Genomic DNA, 19,753 nt, shown 5'->3' with positions numbered 1-19,753 from the left:
GAATGGTAGGAGGAAGGCAGTTAATGGTTTAGAGTCCTCCACTAGTTTCACCTGTTGATATGCTTGCCACTGATCACGCATTGGAAATATAACTCCTACATCAAGTAGGGAAATTAGTTCAGTCACTCAGCAATGGATGTTTGAGTGTTTCAAGTCAGGGCTATGAGAGCTACACATGGACTGGGACTTCTTTTGTTCTTCCTTAAAACTGTGTGATACCCATTCCAATGGTTGTCTCTTTAATTATTACTTTAGATAGTAGTTCCTGAAGTAGTTCTTGTAGGGCCGTCCATGTGCATAATGGGGCAAATTTCAGTCTGTTTTACAGGTATGGAACCTTGTTTTAAATTGATTCGGTGCATAAATCCTGCTCGTTTACCCTAAGTACTGCAGAAAGTCTGGAAATTCTTTAACAAATTTTGACCATACAGCTAACTCTTCCTTTTGAAAAGCTAACACTGAGTCAGTAACATTGGGGTTTAAAACCTCTAGTAATTCCAATCCTGTACACAAATACCCTTGTATGTTACATACATTTTGATGGATTCCTTCCTTCATTTGAAGCTCACTTTGATGTTGGAATATGGTGTGTATTGGATTGTCCTTCCATCGAAGGCTACTTCCGTGATGGCAAGGTTAGTGCATTAACTTAAGGTGCAAAATGTAAATCAAAATTTCAAATTATGGTGATTTACTGTGATCCAGATTATATCTTTACTCTTGATTTTAGTACTTGCACAGTGCACTTTGGTGGTTTTTCTTCCTCTTCATTGTTTTTTGATTCTTATATTGGCTTATTTTTATATATAATTCTATACTCTAATTCTTATAGTGACTTAGGTCCATGTTCCAAATTTTTATCCATGTTTTGGTTGGTGACAAACAAAATCTGAGTGCAGCTTTGTCTCTGTGGGTATTGATCATCCTTACATACTCAGCCTAAATGCCCCATACACCCCCAAGTATTAGTAGAGGCTTGGCAGTACTTCTAAGATTCAATCTGTGAGCTGCTGCCACACCTGAAGCAGGCAACTTTGTTTAATTTTTCTTCTGCCTGAAAGGTTCTAATTTTCCTGTCTTCTTGACTACACCACAGTACATATTTCCTTGGTTTTGTTCACAGGTTGCGCTTTGTTGACTTCTCACACGCATGAAATGTATTGCTAATTGCTTTTGGGGATTTAATCTCTTCATCCGGTGTGGGATCTCATGTAACCCACAGATACTCCTGGATGTTTGTAATTAGTGTTGGCCATCAATAGGTCACGTATCATCTCTTCAGTTGCCTCTCAGAAATTGCAGGCGGTTGACAGTCCACTCAATTCTGTAGTCAACAAATCAAAAGATTTTCCTTTGTTTGGTAGTATAGGAATCATAGTGCTCCAGCGTTATGCTTATTGCAGGTTTTAACCTATTTTCTAGCCTCATTAAAGCATCTTTAATGTTATCATAGTTTTCTTCATCTTCAAATGCCTCGGGTTTCAGCAACATGTGGAAATTAATGCCAAGCAAGGCAGAAAGATGCCCTTTCTACATTACACGGACATCTTATTGGCGTTCATGTCTTAAGAAATACGTTAGGAACTCTTCTCCCAACGTTTCCAAGGACCAGGAAGAGCTCCCTTAACTATCTATATATCTAAAAACGAAAGTCTGTCTGTTTGTCCTTTATGCATTACTACACCATTCATCTGATCGCCATGAAACTTAGGGAAGATGTTGAGTATACTCCCGCGAAGGTTTCTGTCAAATTTCTTTTTTTAAATCTGCCCCCCAGGGCCCTCATAATCTTTCAAATACTGAAATAGACAGCGAATTTGCGAGCATCGTCCCAAACGGATATCGATCGGTCAATCTACATCAGAAGCACGAAAGAAAAAGGCATTACGAGCTTCAGAAACAGACAAGCAACGGTAAGTAAGATTAGAAGCTGTTCGAATACAAACTGCTCAAGCCCGTTCTTCTCAAACGAACAAGCAGCCAGAATCCAGATTGGAAGCCAATCTGGGACGCACTGCTCAAGCCACACTTAGAAATGTTTTCAAAAATAAAATGAATAAGTTTCAATAACAATGACACAATGTAAATTTAATGAATTTATTTTTTGGGGAAGTTTTGTATAGCGCTATCTGGATCCAAGGGTATCAGAGCGCTTCACAGCAGGTACAGTTATGAGCAATTTTTGGCAAAGACAAACATCTGCAAGTTACCAGCATATGAGCATTTACAAACAAAGTTACAATACAGAGATCTTCAGGCTGCGGGGTATCAGCAAAAGTAGTTAGTTGTCTTTCCTAGAGTCAATTGTGTAATTCACGTTGCGGTCAAGAGCGCTCAAGGAAGAGGGCTTTGAGAAGGATCTTGAATTTCGGGAAGGAGGTGGTCGTTCTGATGTGGGGGGGGGGGGGGATGGAGTTCCAGATCTTGGGTGCATTTCCCGCAAAGGATTTGTTTGCAGTTTTGAGTTTCCGTGATTTCAGTGAGATGAGTAGAAGTGTGTTAGAGCTTCTGAGGTTTCTGGACTGGCCACCCCTTTTGAGTTTGGCGGCCAGGTATTCTGGTTTACCAGTGTGCAGGTATTTGTGGGTGAGACAGGCTGTACGGAAGTTGGCTCGATGGTCAATAGGAAGCCAATTCAGTTCCTTGAGTGCCTTAGAAAAGTGTTTGAATTTCTTGGGTCCTGTGACCATTCTTGCTGCGGCATTGAGTGTTGAGGTCAGGGGACCCAAGTAGGATTTTGCTGTCCTGGTCAGTGCTGCGATTCCATAATCAATTCTGGGGAGCACCAGTGCCTGGGTGGCTTGTTTAAGATCTTTCGGGGGGAGGAAGGGTTTTATTTTGTATAGTAGTTTCAGATTTAGGAATGCACTTTTGGCAGCTTTTGAAATGTGTTTTTTCATGTCCAGTTTGGGGTCAAGGGTAAAACCTAGGGATTTCACCGAGTCCTTTGGCGCAAGGGCCCCATTGAGGGCATCAATGGCTTTGAGCCATTCTTCGATTTGGGGGTTATCATCTCTGTTAGAAATGAGGAGAACCTCTGTTTTCTCTTGGTTGAGTTTGAGGTGGTTCGCTGAGAGCCAATGTTGGACCTCTTTGAGAGTGACATTTAGTCTGTGTATGTCTTTGATCGTGGTGTTTTCCAGATAAAGTTGTATGTCTGCATAGAGGTGGAAGGGGATGCTAGAGTTCCTGAGAAGAGTGGTGAGGGGTTCCATGTAGATGTTGAAAAGTTGGGGAGAGAAGTAACCCTTGGGGAACTCCTCTGTTGACGGGAAGGGGGTCAGACTCGGCGTTATTGATTTTGATTCTTTGCGTGCAGTTGCGAAGAAAGGAGGAGAACCAATTTAATACAGTCGATTCAATGCCCGCTCTTTCCTGGAGGACTTTGAGGAGCAGGTTGTGATCAACCGTGTCGAACGCGGCCGATAAATCCAGGAGAATGAGAAGGCTGCATTGGTCTGAGTCAAGTGATTAGTGGAGATCGTCTAAGACGTTTAAGATTGCGTCTCAGTACTGCATCCCTTTCTGAATCCTGATTGAAGAGGGTCTAGTAGCTTGATATTCTCTAGGTGTTGGGTTAGCTGTGGAAGAACACATCTCTCAAGAGTTTTGGATAAAAGAGGAAGGTACGATACCTGTCTGAAGTTGTTCATGTCCTCCGAGTCTAGTCTGGTTTTTTTTTAGTAGCGGCGTGACCTGTCCTATTTTGAGGCAGTCTGGAATGATTCCCGAGTTCAGTGAGCTATTGATGATTTTGCACCAAATTGGGGCTTGGGTAAGCTTTAGGGCGCAGATTTATGATGCCCTTGCGCCACAATTGCGTCGCTTTATTTGACGCAACGGCGGTGCAAACAATGCGCCCTATTTACAACGTGACGCATCTAGGAGATGCGTCACGTTGTAAAGCCCTGCGCCATAAGGAGGCGTTCCTGCGCATGGGGGGGCGTTCCTGTGCAGGAACGTCTCCTGAAAGTGGCAGAGTGAAATCTGAGATTTCACTCAGTCACTTTCAGGCCAATGCTGCGTCAAAACCCTGCGCCTGCTTGAAGCAGGCGTAGGTCTTGACGCAGCATTGTGAAGATGGGGCCCCCCGAGCCTTGCTGGAGCTGCGTCGCGATTGCGACGCAACTCCAGCAATGCGCCACATTTCCTGCACAGATGCGTCACGCATCTGTGCCGTTTTTGCACCATGGGTGGCGTAGCTGTGGCACACATTAACTGGCGCATCCCTGGGGATGCGCCAGTTAACATAAATCTGCCCCTACGTCTTTAGCCAGGCTCAAGGGCAGCTGGTCTCGGGAGTGAGATGAGGGTTTCGCAGAGGCGATCAGATTGACTATCTCTTCTACCTGGATAAGGCGGACCAGGTAGTGGGTGTGTTCACTGGGGTGTTGCAGTGTGTTATTGGCCTCAAGTTCTCCATGGGAGTGTCGGGGAGTGTGCTGAGAGAGAGGTCAATTTTGGCGATGTTTTTTTTTTTTTTTTTTTTTTTTAATTTTTTTTTTTTCGTTGAAAAAGTTAGCAAAATTGCTGCAGTGATCTTTGGACGCCACTATTTTAGTGGCTGCCAGTTTGGATGTTTGGTTCCTAATGATGTTAAAGAGTTCCTTGGGGCGTTTTTTTGCATTGTCTTAGGTGGAGCAAAAGAAAGTGGTCTTGTTGTTCCTAATGTGTTTGTTGTAGTTTCTACGTGCATCCTTGAGTTGAACGCGGTGGAGGGCGGAGGGCTTGTTCCTCCACAATCTTTCTTTCTAATGATCAGAGGTGCTTTTTTTCGTCATTGATCTTTGTGGTGAACCAGGACCTGGAGGGGGTCTTTTTAGTTTCAAGGGCGCCAGAAGGTCCAAGGTGAGCGTCATGTTGGAATGGTAGAGAGAGGTGAGTTCGGTGGTTGAGAGAGTTCAGTTTTGCTTGGGAGGAGCGTGCTAAGCCCTTCTATTGCCGCCCGGGGGACTCAAGCTGTGTTCCTGACCCATTTGGGAGGGGCCTGCATCGGGGGTTGAGATATGGCCGGTTGGTTTATGTGGAAAAGAATAATGTGGTGGTCCGACCAGTCTACAGGAATTATATAATCCATAGTGATTGTGGTTCTGTCCGAGATGATTTCGTCTAGTATCGCTCCTCTATGGTGTTTCTTCTAATCAGTGCTGGGTCAAATCGCTATCCAGCAGGAGATTGTTGAGAGATTGGATGAGCGGGTTTTTTTGTTTCGTTCCAACATAAGTTGAGGTCTCCCAGAATTATACTATAATTGTCACTGAGTGCGCATTGGGTGATCAGATCAGAGAGCTGAGTTCCAAATTCGTTGGCGTTGCCTGGAGGATGGTACAGGAGATGGCAACAAACCGATCTGCTCGTGAGCGATTTGATGTTGACCGACAGGCATTTGAAGGTTTAAAAAGGCCCGAGGGGCATTCTGAGATGGAGAGATCACTTCTGTGAATGATTGCTAAGCCCCTGCCTTCTATGTTCATGTCTGTCTTTGTGGATAATTGAGAACCCGGGTGGCACCAGCAAGTCCATGTTGGGGAAGGACAGGGTGTTGAGCCACTTTTCCGTGATGAAAGCTACATCTAGGTCATGGGAGAGGATAGGATGGTTCTGCTATTTCAGTTGCATGTTTAGACGCAGATCTACTGTTGATGAGCATGCAATTGATGGAAGGTTGTTTTTCTAGTTTTGACTTGCTGGGCGGGCTCTAGGTTTGGAGGATAGGTGCACTGGGAGTCTGGTATCTCTCCGTGGGGGATGGTCCCTACCCACTCCAGTGATGACTTGGATCTAGGATTTAGGGGTAGAATTCAACGGCGGGGCCTGTGCTGGGATGTGTGGAGTCGCATAGAGAGTAAGGTTATATCTAACTTTAACCTCTGCCAAACTTCTGGGGTCTGTGGACTCTGTGCGCACTGTACCTATTTTGGAACAGTATATACAGAGCCACTTTCTCACATATTACAACTGTCACAGTATAACGCTGCAATTTTCCATGGAACGTACCAAGTTGTGAGGCACTGGGAAAGACAGGAAAGGGAGAGAAAATGGAAATAAAAAGGGAAGCTTTTAATGGTATAGTGTACTTAATTAGAGCACTTTTACAATAGGATAAACTGTAAATACAACAACTGTAGAACTTCATGAGGCCGAGCCTATTATTGCTGTGTGTTATGCTGATCTATGTTCACATGGGGTAGATGGTCTGAATTCTGAGTTGTGTGATGTAGGTCCGTCTTGAGTGAAACCCCAGCACACTCTTATGGCTTGGTTTCAACCACTGCGCAATTTGTATGGGTGAGACTCCTTAAAACGTCAACCCTTCATGGAGGCTACTTGAGTGTACATCTTCTCGTAAGTAACTCCAGCCTATTGCACAGGTTTAAAGGGTGAGGCTTGCGTATCTCAGTCTCTCTCCAAAGCTTTATAATGTTAATTGTAACTAATTTGGATATTTATTATGCCACTAGAAATGGCGTCACAAAACCATTGCCATTGATTCTGTTGTATTGACGTCATTTAAATTCTAAAAATACAAAAAAACCTAATTAACACTAAATGTAAAATGGTTACAGTTGGTACCAATGCCTCACTAAATAAACTAAGACAAACCGGTACCTGGATACTATATGAAAGTTGTAAGTGTGCCAGAGGGTAGACCTGTAGCCTTATGTGTCTGTCCAGCTTGGCGCTTCCCATTAACCAAAGGTGCTTGAAGACGGTGTCCTCCTGTTGGGGGAAGGTATTCCCACTGTTTGTCCTTCACAAGTCGTTCTGCACATGACTTAAGTCTGAGTAAAGTCAGATGCAGAGTTCTGGTTTTAGCCTTCCTAACAGGTTTGAGTTTAAGCCTGGATTGGGAGATCAATGCAGCCTCTGAACGTGAGTCATGCTTTTGATGAGGGAAACTTGGAGTGTTTATATTTCCTACGCTCTGAAGACTGTCCTACCCCTTGCACCTCATGTTGATTTGGGAAGAGAGACATCGCTTTTTTCCAGCAGTCTGAATAAGCAATCAAAGCACTATGTAGGGTTGGGCCAGATCTGTAAAACATTTTTTAATCTGTATCATGAAAACCTAACTGCTGGTGGACCCTCTAAGTTATTCCAATGAGAGAGCTATATTCTTGATCCTCGCAGTGCTCCAGCAGGAGCCTCTCGTTTTCAAGGAACCAAGTTTCATGGTGCCATGGCTCAGTACTTGGGTGTACTTCTGAAGCTAGTATTATCTTTAATACAGTAGTATCTGAGCTCATCTTTCATTTTGTAGTTCCTGTTTTTTAGAGACTTTTTGTATTTATTTATTTAAAAAGTGCTCGATTGATTTCTTCTGCTGGTGTCAGCCACAAAAACGTAGTTGTCTGCCGCAACAGAAGTTCTCACTTGATAAGTTCTGACTGTTTTCTACTCTATTCCTGTGTTGTATTATCTTTGAAGGATAAACATGCATGATTTTGCAGATTTATTGTTTCTCGTTCTCGAACCATCCTCCTTTCCCATCTTGACCCATGTCTGTCCTTTTATTGCCCTTTTCTGCCTTTCTCTTCCACCTGTCTCTTCTCAAGACTCATGTTTGACTTCTGCTACACCAGAGTTGTTAAAAGTTCTGATTCTCTTATGCGTATTATTTTGACTTTTCTTTTCCTTTTTTTTCCAAGGTTGGCATAGAAGAGTCCTCCACTCAAGATGTCACGTTTTTTTGCTACCGGCTCTGACAGTGAGTCTGAGGAGTCAATCTCCGGAGATGAACTTGTCCCAAAACCTGTCGGAGGCACTTATTCCAAGCCGTAAGTGTATTTCATGTTTGGGATAGTGGATTTCCATGCCTCGACTGTATCCTCTATTGAAGAGGAAGTTGATCACTGTCGCTAGCCATTTGATGATATGTTTCTATCTTTGTTTTTTTTTTTTTTAGCTTCTCTCTGTTTACTAAAATGGGCTTTTATTGGTTCATTGTCACACATGCACAAATAAGTATTGCTGTTCTATAAAAATTGCTTTAAATTATGTTTTGTGTTCTACTTTTTAGTGTCGAATAGGAACCTCCGGAAATATCACATCTAAATTTGAATAATATTGTATCGTTCCTGGTCTATAAAACAGACTTGTTAATACACTACATGATATGCCATATGCTAGCGGTAAATGGTGATATGTGACACCTTATGCTACTGAAGCTGGTAATTTTATACATACATAACAATCACTAATTTCCAAAGTGTCTACATACTGAAACAATAACTTGGTGAAAACATTTAAAGCTGTGTTATCGGTTACCGTGTGATGTATTTCTGACTCATCTGATGCTTCTAATTCTACTCTATCTTTTATGTTAGCTAACTTTCCATTAGTGTCTGTATTATTTTTCTTTTCTACATTCATCAAAAAAGGTATTGCTATGGTTAAAAATAACAAAACTACCATCACTAATACAAGGCTACATACACATATTCTACAACACTACTTTAAGCTATTTCGTTTCGGTCTTACAGCAACTCTTTCTCTAGCCATTTTAAGAAGATTTCGCTTTCTTTCACTTTGGTTTTTTGTAATTTAATTTTTTCTTTATTAGTTCAAGGGGGTCTCACTTCTCCTTTGTCAATCTGTTCAGCAATTATTTCCTCATCACTTTCTTCTTTTAAATCTAAATTCTCAAGTTCTTCTAGAATCACAATGGTCCAGTCAGGGCCTTTGAATTTATTATTCACTATTTTTTGTCTTTGACTTCTTCGTCTGTGTTTCTCAGCTGATGGTCCTGATCGACTAGTAACTTCATTCACTTGTTCAGGTTCTTCATCTATTGTCTTTAGGTGATATTTTAATCTTTTGACACAACTAGGCCAGTTATCACCTTTTCTCACCATTTTTCCTTCCACCGTACTTCAACTATCCTTGTCTCTCTCAAGGGTTATTTTATTTTTGTTAAGTTGTGGCACATTTTGATTTTTAGTCTTCTGAGTCCCTCTCTATTTGTCCTGGTTTAGGGCTTATTTTTGTGGCACCATTCGACTGAACGTGTTTTATCTGATTCTGTTCAGGTTTTACTTCAACCGTTTCTTGTTCTTCCTGAACTTGTTCTTCTTTTCCTAACTGGTCCTGCTCAGGTCTTACTGCTCTTTGCTTGTTTGCATCCTGAATGTGTTCTTCTAATCCTGTCTGTCCCTCCTCAGATTTGTGAATATTTTGGTTCACCTCTGTCTTAGTATGTTTATCTTTCCCTATCTGTTCCTGCTCAGGGTCTCCAACAATCTCTAATTTAATTTCCTGAGCTTGTTCTTTTATACCGGTCTGGTCCTCTGGTTTCTTGTTTTTCTAATCTGGTTCTGTTTCTTGTTTTGATATTCACTGTAGGTACGTCACCATATCCAAACCTCCTGACTTGTGCTTCATTGTTCTTGATCAGCTACTTCAGAGTCTGTTATTCTAGACTCCTCAGCTGCACAACCTTCAGCACCCTCAACTGCTGCTATCAGTTGTGAACTTTCTTCCTCAGGAGCTGGTACTTTCTTGGTAGGACTGGTGTGTATCCAGTTAGGCAAACCTGCACATTTCACTGCTGCTGTTGTAACCAGTATAACCTGTTTTGGGGTATCCACCTGGGTGCTAGGCACTTCTCTCGGGTGTGATTCTTCACACTACCCAGTCTCCAGGATTGAGATCATGTGCTTGATCCAGCTGCCTGGCAACTGCGCCTTCTCCAACCTGATGAGTGGCAGAACGCACCAGTTCAACCAATCTTTTACAATAGTCTAATACCAGATCATCAGTTATACTTAACAGTTTATGTCCTGGTATAAAGGCTAATCTCATTGTTCTTCCCATGAGTATTTCATGGGGACTCACTCCTGTGTTTCTAGGATTGTTTCTGAGTCCCATCAGAACAACGGGGAGTGCATCTGGCCAACAGTGATGTAGATGCGCACACCTTTGCCAGTCTTAATTTTAGTGTGCCATTTAATTGTTCTACCACTCCAGAAGCCTCTGGACGGTAAGCACCGTGCAATTTTTTTCAATTTAAAATGCTTCACCGATTGAGAATTATTTCATTATTAAAGTGAGATCCTCTATCTGATTCCACAGTTACTGGAAAACCAAAACCTGGAATCAGTTCTCTCTAAAGTATTTTTGCAACTGTTATGCTGTCCTTTCTTCTTGTAGGATATGCTTCTACTCATCGCAAGAATAAACATACTATGACAAGAACGTACTTCAATCCTCTCCATGGTGAAAACTGAATAAAATCAATCTGCAAGCCTACAAATGGTCCCTCTGCCTTTCCAATTCTTCCCCAACTGACCACTGTTTTCCTGCTTGGGTTGTTTTGTTGAGCAATTAAACGTCTCTGGCAAAGACTCTCTGCGACAGTCCTAAACTTCGGATTATACCAATTTTGTCTAAAGAGTCTGATCATGGTGTCTCTACCTATGTGATCTCCATGGTACATCCTGGCCATTTGTGAGAGCAAGCAGTCTGGCATGACTGGTCTACCATCAGGATAAATCCAGACATCATCTTCTGCACACCTGTGACGCCCTGTTTTAATTCAACCTTCCTTTTCACTCCCTTCCACCTCATCTTGTAAATGTTTCTAATGCTGAGATTACCATAAGTTGGCATCTGATTCCACTTGTTTCAATTTTGATTACTGCCATTTTGGTTTTGGCACAGTACTGGGCAACTTGGTCAGCGTATCGATTACCACCAGTCACAGTCCTCTCCAGACTGATGTGCAGCACACTTGACCACTGCCACTTCTTTTGGCAATTGTATTGCTTCTAAAAGCTCTTTCACAAATTTCCATTTTTACTAGAGGTTCTTGAAGAAGTCATGAAATCCCTTTGCATCCAGAGTCGGCCAAAGTCATGCACAACCCTGTAACCATACTGACTATCCGTGTTAATGGTTGCTCTCCAATTTTTCCAAATTTAACAGGCTTTAATTAAAGCCATCAATTTGGCTATTTGTGCAGACTTGACTCCTGGTAAATAGGATGCTTAGACTATTCCAGCCAATGTACAGACAGCATAGGCAGCACTTAATCCTCCTTCCTCATGCATGAGCCATCCACAAAAAGCTTGTTTTCATTCTTTCAAAGGCTCTTCCTGTATGTCTGGGCGAGGTTTGGTACAATATTCAGTAACATCTAGACAATCTTGCTCAAAGTCATCCCTCACTTCTTCTCCATGTACATTGGGCAATAGGGTAGCTGGGTGTAGGATTGTACACCTGATTACTGTCACATTTTCTGCTCCCAAAAGAATTCTCTCATACTTAGTCATTCGGCTTGGGGTAAGATACTGAGTTCTTGTTCGAGTCAAAACAATTTCCGCTGAATGCGGGACATAAACTTTCAATGGGTGTCCCATGTAGGAAGGTACCTCCTGACTATGGTTGCCCCCAACTTTTTGCCCTGTGTTTTAGCTGGTTTTGGACATAGTCGACCTGGGACCCTGCCAATCAGGACCCCAGGCCTACTGCTCTCTCTTTAAAATGGATTCCATGTACCCTAGGTGCATTTCCAATTGGTACTGGGCCACCCTATCAGACCCTGTAACTCAGGGCATGGGTGTACCCAGGGCTGCCAGGGGCTGCAGCATGTATTATGCCACCCCTGGCTGGCCTCCTAAATTTGACACAACTGGCTGCTTGACAGCTGGGGCAAAGTCGTGTAATCACCCTTTGCTGTAGATATAGTATACCTATATCTAACCCTAAAATGGACACACAGATTCCTATCAGTCACTCCTATGGCAGGCCTTAACAATCCTGAAGGCAGAGTGCTTGGAATCGTGTGAGATGGTGCTCTGGCATGAGCTGAGCCTGTCTGCAGCTTGCGGAACCAAGTCCTAATAGCTGTTCCATGATATCGCATACCATATACTCTTAAGTGCATTATAATCCTCGCGGTTAAATGCTATCTTTGGTATTGCTTTATCAAAACATGTCGAGTAAGGTGTCATACGAATTGGAATACTAACCCCTCGCCAATTCTGGCGACGGGGTTAGCATTCCACCCTTCTAGAGGGACACGACATGTATGTAACTGTGAACCCCGGTTAAAGTTAACTGAAGCCTCAGCTCCACAAAATGGATGCTGCCACCACAGACACGAGTCTGACCCCCTGCAGCTGGGAGTCCTTCCAGCGAGGGGAGCCTGGACAAAGGGTTTCCTGTCAGGGGCGGTGCTAGCACCGTCCCAGACATGGTTTTGTGTATCCTGGGTAGGCAGGGCTTTTCAGGAAGGTGACTGCTGAGTGGCACCCCGGTGCTCACTACGCATAGGCCAGTCAGAACCAGTTCCAGGGGCACACCAGCCCCTGGCCTGGGGAAGTCCGGCAGGAGAGAGGGGTGTAACCACCCCCCTCCTGGTCCCACCCATAGGCAGGACCTAGTCACCGGGTCAGCCCCCTTTTTTAGTATAAAGATAGGAGCGGGCCCCCTGTTCAAATTAGATCATCTTTGGAATCAAGACACGACTTTCTACGAAAGGACATCAAGATTTCTTCCTCAAGATTCTCCCTTGTGGCTAAGGAGTAGTCACCCTGCATCAAGCGGGCACCATCCTAAAGAACCACTGCGGTCTGCTGCAAGTCCTTCATCACGAATCCGACGACCCAGCTCGACGAGACCCGGCTTCCCTGGCACCTCTGACCTCTACTCACCTCTACAGCAAAGCTGAGAACCGTGAGTGCGACGAGACCTCGAGGGACCGACGATCGCCAAGACTGCACGACATCTTTACTGCAAGCCCACCGTGTCCTCCACTGGTGAGTGCTTTGGGGTCCGAGAAGCCCCGACCCTGCGCAGCTCCAGCACCCAAGGTCAGCCTCCCTGCATCTCCACGATCTGCGTGGGGCCCTTCTGCTGTTTGCTGTGCACCGCGTTGTTTGGCTACTAGCCGGCTGGCTTGTGGCCTTCTGAACGACGCCCGACGACATCTCTGCTGCTGGTCTGGTTGCTCCAGGCTGGCCCTTGCTTCCTTCTTCAAGAGAGGCACCCCGGACCCTCCTGGTCCACTCCAGACGCCATTTTAGGTCCACCGCGTGGGCTTGAATTTGCCAAGGCTTTGTTGCCCAATCCTGGGTCCAGCGACGCCGACAGCTTCTATCTTCGTGGGACAGCTCGATCCTCCATCCTGGTCGCCGACCACGCCTCCTGGTCCGTGAGATCTTCGAGCACAGCGTCACCCACTCACCTTGTCAAGGTGGCTACCATCCGGTGCCCTCCTGGTGCCCACTGACTACTGGCTAGTAGTCTCGAACTTGGTCCCCTCTGCTTTCAGGTGTCATCCATCTTCAAGATCCAGGCTTGGATCCGACTGAACTTTCTTCACTGGTCACCGGCCAGCATCTTTTCTTCCGGCTCCTGGTCCGTCTACGAGGATTCCCGACTGTTATGATGTTAGCACACTAGTAGTTGGGAGTGGGAGGAGCTAGGGGGCGAGAGGAAGAGGAGTAGAGGCAGGATATAGTTAGTTAGAGTAGGGACAGGGGACAGAGAAGACACGTTAAATAAAGCTCTAATTAGTGATCATCCCAAGCGTCTGTCTTTCATTGTAGCTGGACGCTACAACTGGCGACGAGGGTGGGATAGGTGTGCCTGCCACCCACTGAAGCCTGCAAGCCTGCAGGAGCGTCCTGTCCCGAGCAGCATCGAGAAAAGAAAGGTGCTGCTGTAACGAGTGAAGCTGCCGCCTGAAGTGAGAGGCCAGCAGCAGGGGGACCTGCTCACCAGTCAGGAGCGCTTAAGAAGTAAAGCGCTCGTTGGCGCCAAAACGCGAATCACGCGTGATGCGTGAGAATCGGTGTGCCCTGAAAGAACAGAAGTCGGGAGCCCACTCCGACTCTGCCTAGAGCCCTGTCGTGGCGAAAATCGCCGTGGAGAAGAGCGCTGCCCCGGGGAAGCTTTGGCGCGCTGTCGCCGAGTTTAGGAGGCCATCGGCGGAAGAACGCGGGACTGCTGAGGCAAGTCGGGAGCCCACCCCGATCTCACCTGATGTCCGTGGTGATGGTGGAAGAAAAAATCCTGGCGTGAGCTGCCCCAGAAGCCGACCGCCGGTGAGTCCTGAGTGCCCCAGAGTGAATGAGTCTGGAGAGCCAGCCTCGTGTGTGCCTGCAGGAGCGGCGGCCATCTTGAAGCCAGGCGCCTAGTAAGGACAACTCTGTGCAAATCAACGGCGGCCATTTTGAAGTCAGGCGCTGGTGAGAAAACAAGCATTGGCACAATAAACAAGCATTGGCGACTACAAGAAACAAGCATTGGCAAAACAAACAAGCACTGGCGACTACAAGAAACAAGCATTGGCAAAACAAACAAGCACTGGCGACTACAAGAAACAAGCATTGGCAAAACAAACAAGCACTGGCGACTACAAGAAACAAGCATTGGCAAAACAAACAAGCATTGGCGACCACAGGAACCCAGCATTGGCAATACAACAAGTGAGATCGCTGCAGAATGGCAGACGAAGACGCTCAACTTCCACCCAGTGGATCGCTTTTGCGAGCACCCGCCCCTCTCAAGGTAACAACGGAAGGAAGCATGGGCCCCAAATGGCAAGAGTGGCTGGAAGAGTTTGAGGACTATATTGTAGGTTCAGACGTCACTGATGAGGCAAAGAAACTGGTTATCCTGCGCAATTTGGCAGGGCGAGAGATAGTCAAGATACTCAAAGACCTGCCTGCGGCTGACGTAAACACTTATACTAAAGCGTGTGAGGTCCTGAACAAAAAGTTTCTTCACAAGAGAAATGTAGACTATGAGCGACACACCTTTCACTCCGCCAGGCAAGGGAAGGATGAGCCCATGAGTGCCTTCATGGTGCGTCTGCGGAGACTAGCCAAGTACTGTGAATTCGATTCTTTCTCCACTGACGCTGCTATCAAATCCCAAATAATAGATGGATGCCATTCGGATCAACTTAGGAGGCGACTACTGAGGAAACCACATGGATTGGACGAAATAGAGGAGATGACACGAGCTTATGACCAGGCAGAGAAGTACGCCGCCGTCATGGAAACGGAAAACAAAGGGAGTCATGAACAGGCACGACGTGTACACGCCCGGAATGACAGTCGAAGACACTCCAGAGACAAACAATGGAGGTCGCACGCATCGTCACGTCAAGAGCAATCAAGCTATCAACGTCAAGAACCATGGAAGAAGGAGAGACGACAGGAAAAAGTGAGAAAGTGCTACCGATGTGGGTATGATTTCCCTCATGCGGGCAGCTGCCCGGCCTCGGGCCAGAGATGTCGAAAATGTGGTCGCACTAACCATTTCGAAGCGATGTGCGGGGAGTACCACAAAGAGCAACGAAGTGGCCACTCGGGTGCTACACGATCTGACACCCGAAGCAGAGCTCCAAGAGTGTCGCGGTCTGACACCCGAAGACATCATGCGCGAGCTGTCCAAGATCAGACGGAGCGGTCCCCTGAATCGTCACCCTCCAGCAGAGAGTCACGTCGGTCTCGGTGGGAGAGGAGGTCGCCGTCCAGAGAATCCAGACCCTCGTCCCGAGACTGTTGATACCATTAAATACCTGAATTTGGCAGCAGACCCGGACCAACTTAAGAGATACCCTCGGCTGGACATCAAAGTCGGAAATCACGACTCAAAGTTTGTACTAGACTCTGGTGCCTCTCTAAACTACATTCCAGTTACTGAATACGAAAGAATGAGTCCGCGACCCCCCTTGACATTTGCACCTGTGAGAGTCTACACGTGGATGGCTAAGAAGCCCCTTCCTTGTCTCGGGAAATTCTCTACGACGCTTACACACGACGGCACAACCATATCAGCAGTCATCCATGTCATCAAGGGCCCTGAAGCAGACTGCCTTCTGAGTCTACCAACTGCTGAACGACTCCACTTGGTGGAAATTCTCTTCAAAGTCAGCGACATCCGAGACGTGACCTGCCTATTTCCCAGGTTGTTTCAAGGTCTGGGCAAGTTGAGAGACTGTCAAGTACGACTACATATCAACGAACAAGTCAGGCCTGTAGCCCAACACCCTCGGCGAGTACCATTTCACCTACAGGCCGCTGTAGAGGAAGAACTCCAAGATCTATTGGCTGCGGACATCATCGAACGCACTGATGGCCCGACTCCATGGGTTTCGCCGGTCGTCATTGTTCCCAAAAAGGGCACGGCCAACAAAGTCAGGCTCTGTGTGGACATGCGGTTGCCCAACACTGCGATAGAACGAGAGCGGCACCCGGGGCCACACTTGAGCGACATGATCGCAGCACTGAACGGAGCCACTATGTTTTCCAAATTGGATTTGAACAAAGGTTATCATCAACTGGAATTGGAAGTGGGGTCTAGGTACATCACTACTTTTGCAACTCACATGGGGTTGTTCAGATACAAAAGACTGAGCTTCGGTGTGTCCTCGGCAGCTGAGATCTTTCAGGAAATGATCCGGCAAGTCATTCAAAATATTCCAAACACGCTCAACTATAGCGATGACATTCTTGTCTATGGTTCTGATGTCAGAGAACACGACATTGCACTCAATCGTGTCTGCCATGCCTTAGTAGCAGCCAACTTGACTTTGAACAAAGAGAAATGCGAGTTTCACCAGGCTACGCTGAAGTTCTTCGGTCACATCTTCTCGGGTGCTGGCATGAAACCTGATCCCGACAAAATCATGACTCTGAACAACACCAAGAGTCCCCAAGACGTCAGCGATCTCAGATCGTTCCTGGGAATGGCCAGCTATTGTGCTCGCTACATTAAGGACTACGCTACTATCAGCTACCCCCTCCGCATGCTAACCAAGCAGGGTCAATCGTTTGAATGGACTCCCCAATGTGAGCAGGCATTCAAGGAAATCAAGAAAGCGGTAGAATCGGCAAATCACTTGTCATATTTCAACCCGAAACGGAAAACTGAGAACTGTCGATGCGAGTCCAGTGGGACTAGGAGCGATCCTGGCACAATATGAAAATGACTCTGATCAACGCCGCATCATTGCCTACGCGAGTCGTAGTCTGACTGAGCCGGAACGAGCCTACTCCCAACCTGAAAAAGAAAGCTTAGCCGTGGTATGGGCATGTGAACATTTTCACGTCTTTATCTACGGGAAACATTTCACTTTAATCACAGATCATCAAGCCCTCATCACCATCTATGGAAATCCAAGATCCAAAATGCCCCCAAGGATTGAAAGGTGGGGTCTACGGTTACAGGAATATACCTTCACCATACTTCACAAACCAGGGAAGTCTGAAAATCCAGCGGATTACATGTCCCGGCATCCTCTCCCATCATCAGCTTCCAGATCCTCCATTGCGGAAGAGTACATTCACTTTGTAACAGATCAAGCTCTTCCTCCAGCTATCCCTATGGAGACCATTCGGGAGATTACAGCTCAGGACGTCATATTGCAGAGGGTCCTTCACAAAATACGCAACAATCGATGGAGGCATGATCCTCAGGACGGTGAAACTGATTCATCGACTCAACGTGAACTACAAGCCTTCAGACATGTGAGTGGTGAGCTCTCCGTCACGACTGATGGTATATTGCTGCGTGATCAGAGGGTCGTGATTCCTACTCAACTGAGACAGGGAGTGGTCGCTCTTGCACATGAAGGACATCGAGGAATAGTATCGACCAAACGAGCACTAAGGGAGCGAGTGTGGTTTCCGTTCCTTGATCAACTAGTGGAAGCCACCTTGAAAGATTGTCATCTCTGCCAACTCACCAGCAAGAGTGATCCTCCCGCTCCTTTACACATGACCAACTTGCCTGGTGGCGTATGGCAAGAAATCGCCATAGACTTTTATGGACCTTTAGCGTCTGGTAAATATGTGCTGGCCATCATTGATGAGTATTCCAGGTACCCCATTGCCTGTTTTGTGTCGTCCACGAACACTGCCAGTACTCTCAAAATTCTTGATGAAGTCTTTGCAGCATGGGGAGTTCCCAAGGTCGTCAAATCAGACAACGGGCCCCCTTTCAACGGAAATGACTTTGCTGCTTTTGCGAAGCACCTTGACTTTCATCACCGCAGGATCACGCCTCTCTGGCCACAGGCAAATGGGACAATTGAGAGGTTCATGGCCACTCTTAAAAAGACCTTCCAACATGCCACCGTGGAAGGGAAAGACTTACAGACAGCACTCAATGAAGTCCTTCGAGCTTATCGTACAACTCCTCATGCCACGACTGGCCAATGCCCGGCGACCCTCATGCTGGGACGTCCCATGAGGAATCTCATTCCCACATGGGATGGAGCCCTGGAAGCATCATTATCTGAGATGGACTCGCGGGAGATGAGAGCCACTGATGAGCGCAACAAAAGGAAAATGAAGGCCTATGCCGACAACAGGAGGAGAGCACGGTCATTATCATTAAGTGAAGGGGACAATGTTATCGTCAAGCAAGAGACGCAGAAAAAGACCGACTGTCCATTCAAGGATGAACCGCTGGTAGTCACCCGAAGAAAAGGGACTATGGTAACTGCGGAGTCCGAGCAGCGGCGAGTTACGAGAAATATCTCGCACTTCAAGAAACTGCCAATAGACACCTCGAGAACCATGATGAGTGACCTAAACAATCCCTGAGTTGGGGAAACCCAACCAAATGGTCAAGAGAACATTGCTCCAATCACTGATGCAGTGAGCACTGATGGTCCGAGAGCCAGGTCGCCACGACCTCATCGGGACATACGTCCACCCAAGAGACTGATCGTGGAGATGGACTAAGAAGTCAGTATGTTCTGTTTGTTTCTGTTACAAAAGGGGGAGATGTTATGATGTTAGCACACTAGTAGTTGGGAGTGGGAGGAGCTAGGGGGCGAGAGGAAGAGGAGTAGAGGCAGGATATAGTTAGTTAGAGTAGGGACAGGGGACAGAGAAGACACGTTAAATAAAGCTCTAATTAGTGATCATCCCAAGCGTCTGTCTTTCATTGTAGCTGGACGCTACACCGACGTCTTTTCAGACCTATGCAGCTGCAGCCCCTGGGCTAGGTAACTTCGGCATTTCGGTGCCCCAGCATAGCCTCACTATCTAAGGGTCAGGATCCACTGTCATTTTCTCCCTACCAGGTCGGGTTCGCCCGAGAACACTAACTTTGCAATTTCTAGCTATCATAGACTTTTGTCCGCATCTCGCGTGAGAGTGCACACACTGCACCCGAGTCCCCTAGGCCTCCTAGAAGTAATCTAACGATTCCCTAGTCAAGTCCTAGCGATTCCAAAAGCTATTAGTACTGTACTTACCTGCTAGTAATTTCGCATTCCACTTTCAGAGTATATGGTTTTCCGTGCCCCTCGGGCATTTGTATATACTGTGCTAACTTAAGTATTTTTGTAAGAGTTTTGGTTTGTGCTTAGTACCCTGTCCTCATAAAGAGTACAGGGCTGTTGTGATTCTTAATAAATAACTGTTTATTTTCATAACACTTGTGTGGTGTCCTTTCACTTGGTGTTCACGGGGTATATGTGGTATAACAGCTGGCTTAACACGCCCTCTCGAGTCTTTAGCCTTAGACTGCTCGTATCCACGCTACTAGGATAGCTGGTCTATAAGGTTGACTTACAACCAATCATCAATAAGGGTTGCTGGACTGATACATAGTGTTCACTAGAATAGTGACCACTGCATATCAGGCCACCTTCTCACATCCCATCACTATAGACTCGCTCTGTTCTAGACTCATGTAAGCAGCAGCTACTGCTTTTAAGCAGCCTGGTAATGCTGAAGCTACAGGGTCCAAAGTAGTAGAAAAATATGCAACCGGACGTCGCATC

At 46.1% G+C, this 19,753-nt stretch overlaps 1 protein-coding gene across 6 annotated transcripts in view; it reads left to right on the top strand.

Moving 5' to 3' along the window:
- LOC147705753 (eukaryotic translation initiation factor 3 subunit C-like) overlaps nucleotides 1-19,753 on the top strand; it is a 638,241-nt gene that overhangs the window by 27,481 nt on the left and 591,007 nt on the right. For all 6 annotated transcript variants that reach the window (XM_086932195.1, XM_086932193.1, XM_086932197.1 and 3 more), the window contains one exon: nucleotides 7,650-7,778. In XM_086932195.1, coding sequence (XP_086788321.1) covers nucleotides 7,678-7,778 — 101 coding nt within the window. In that variant the 5' untranslated portion in view covers nucleotides 7,650-7,677. The remainder of the gene's footprint in view (nucleotides 1-7,649; nucleotides 7,779-19,753) is intronic.

Source organism: Lissotriton vulgaris, chromosome 7 (genome assembly GCF_964263255.1).
Source record: "Lissotriton vulgaris chromosome 7, aLisVul1.2, whole genome shotgun sequence".
NCBI lineage: Eukaryota > Metazoa > Chordata > Amphibia > Caudata > Salamandridae > Lissotriton > Lissotriton vulgaris.
The sequence above is the reverse complement of the archived record's forward strand: the minus strand, read 5'-3'. Positions and strand labels throughout refer to the sequence as shown.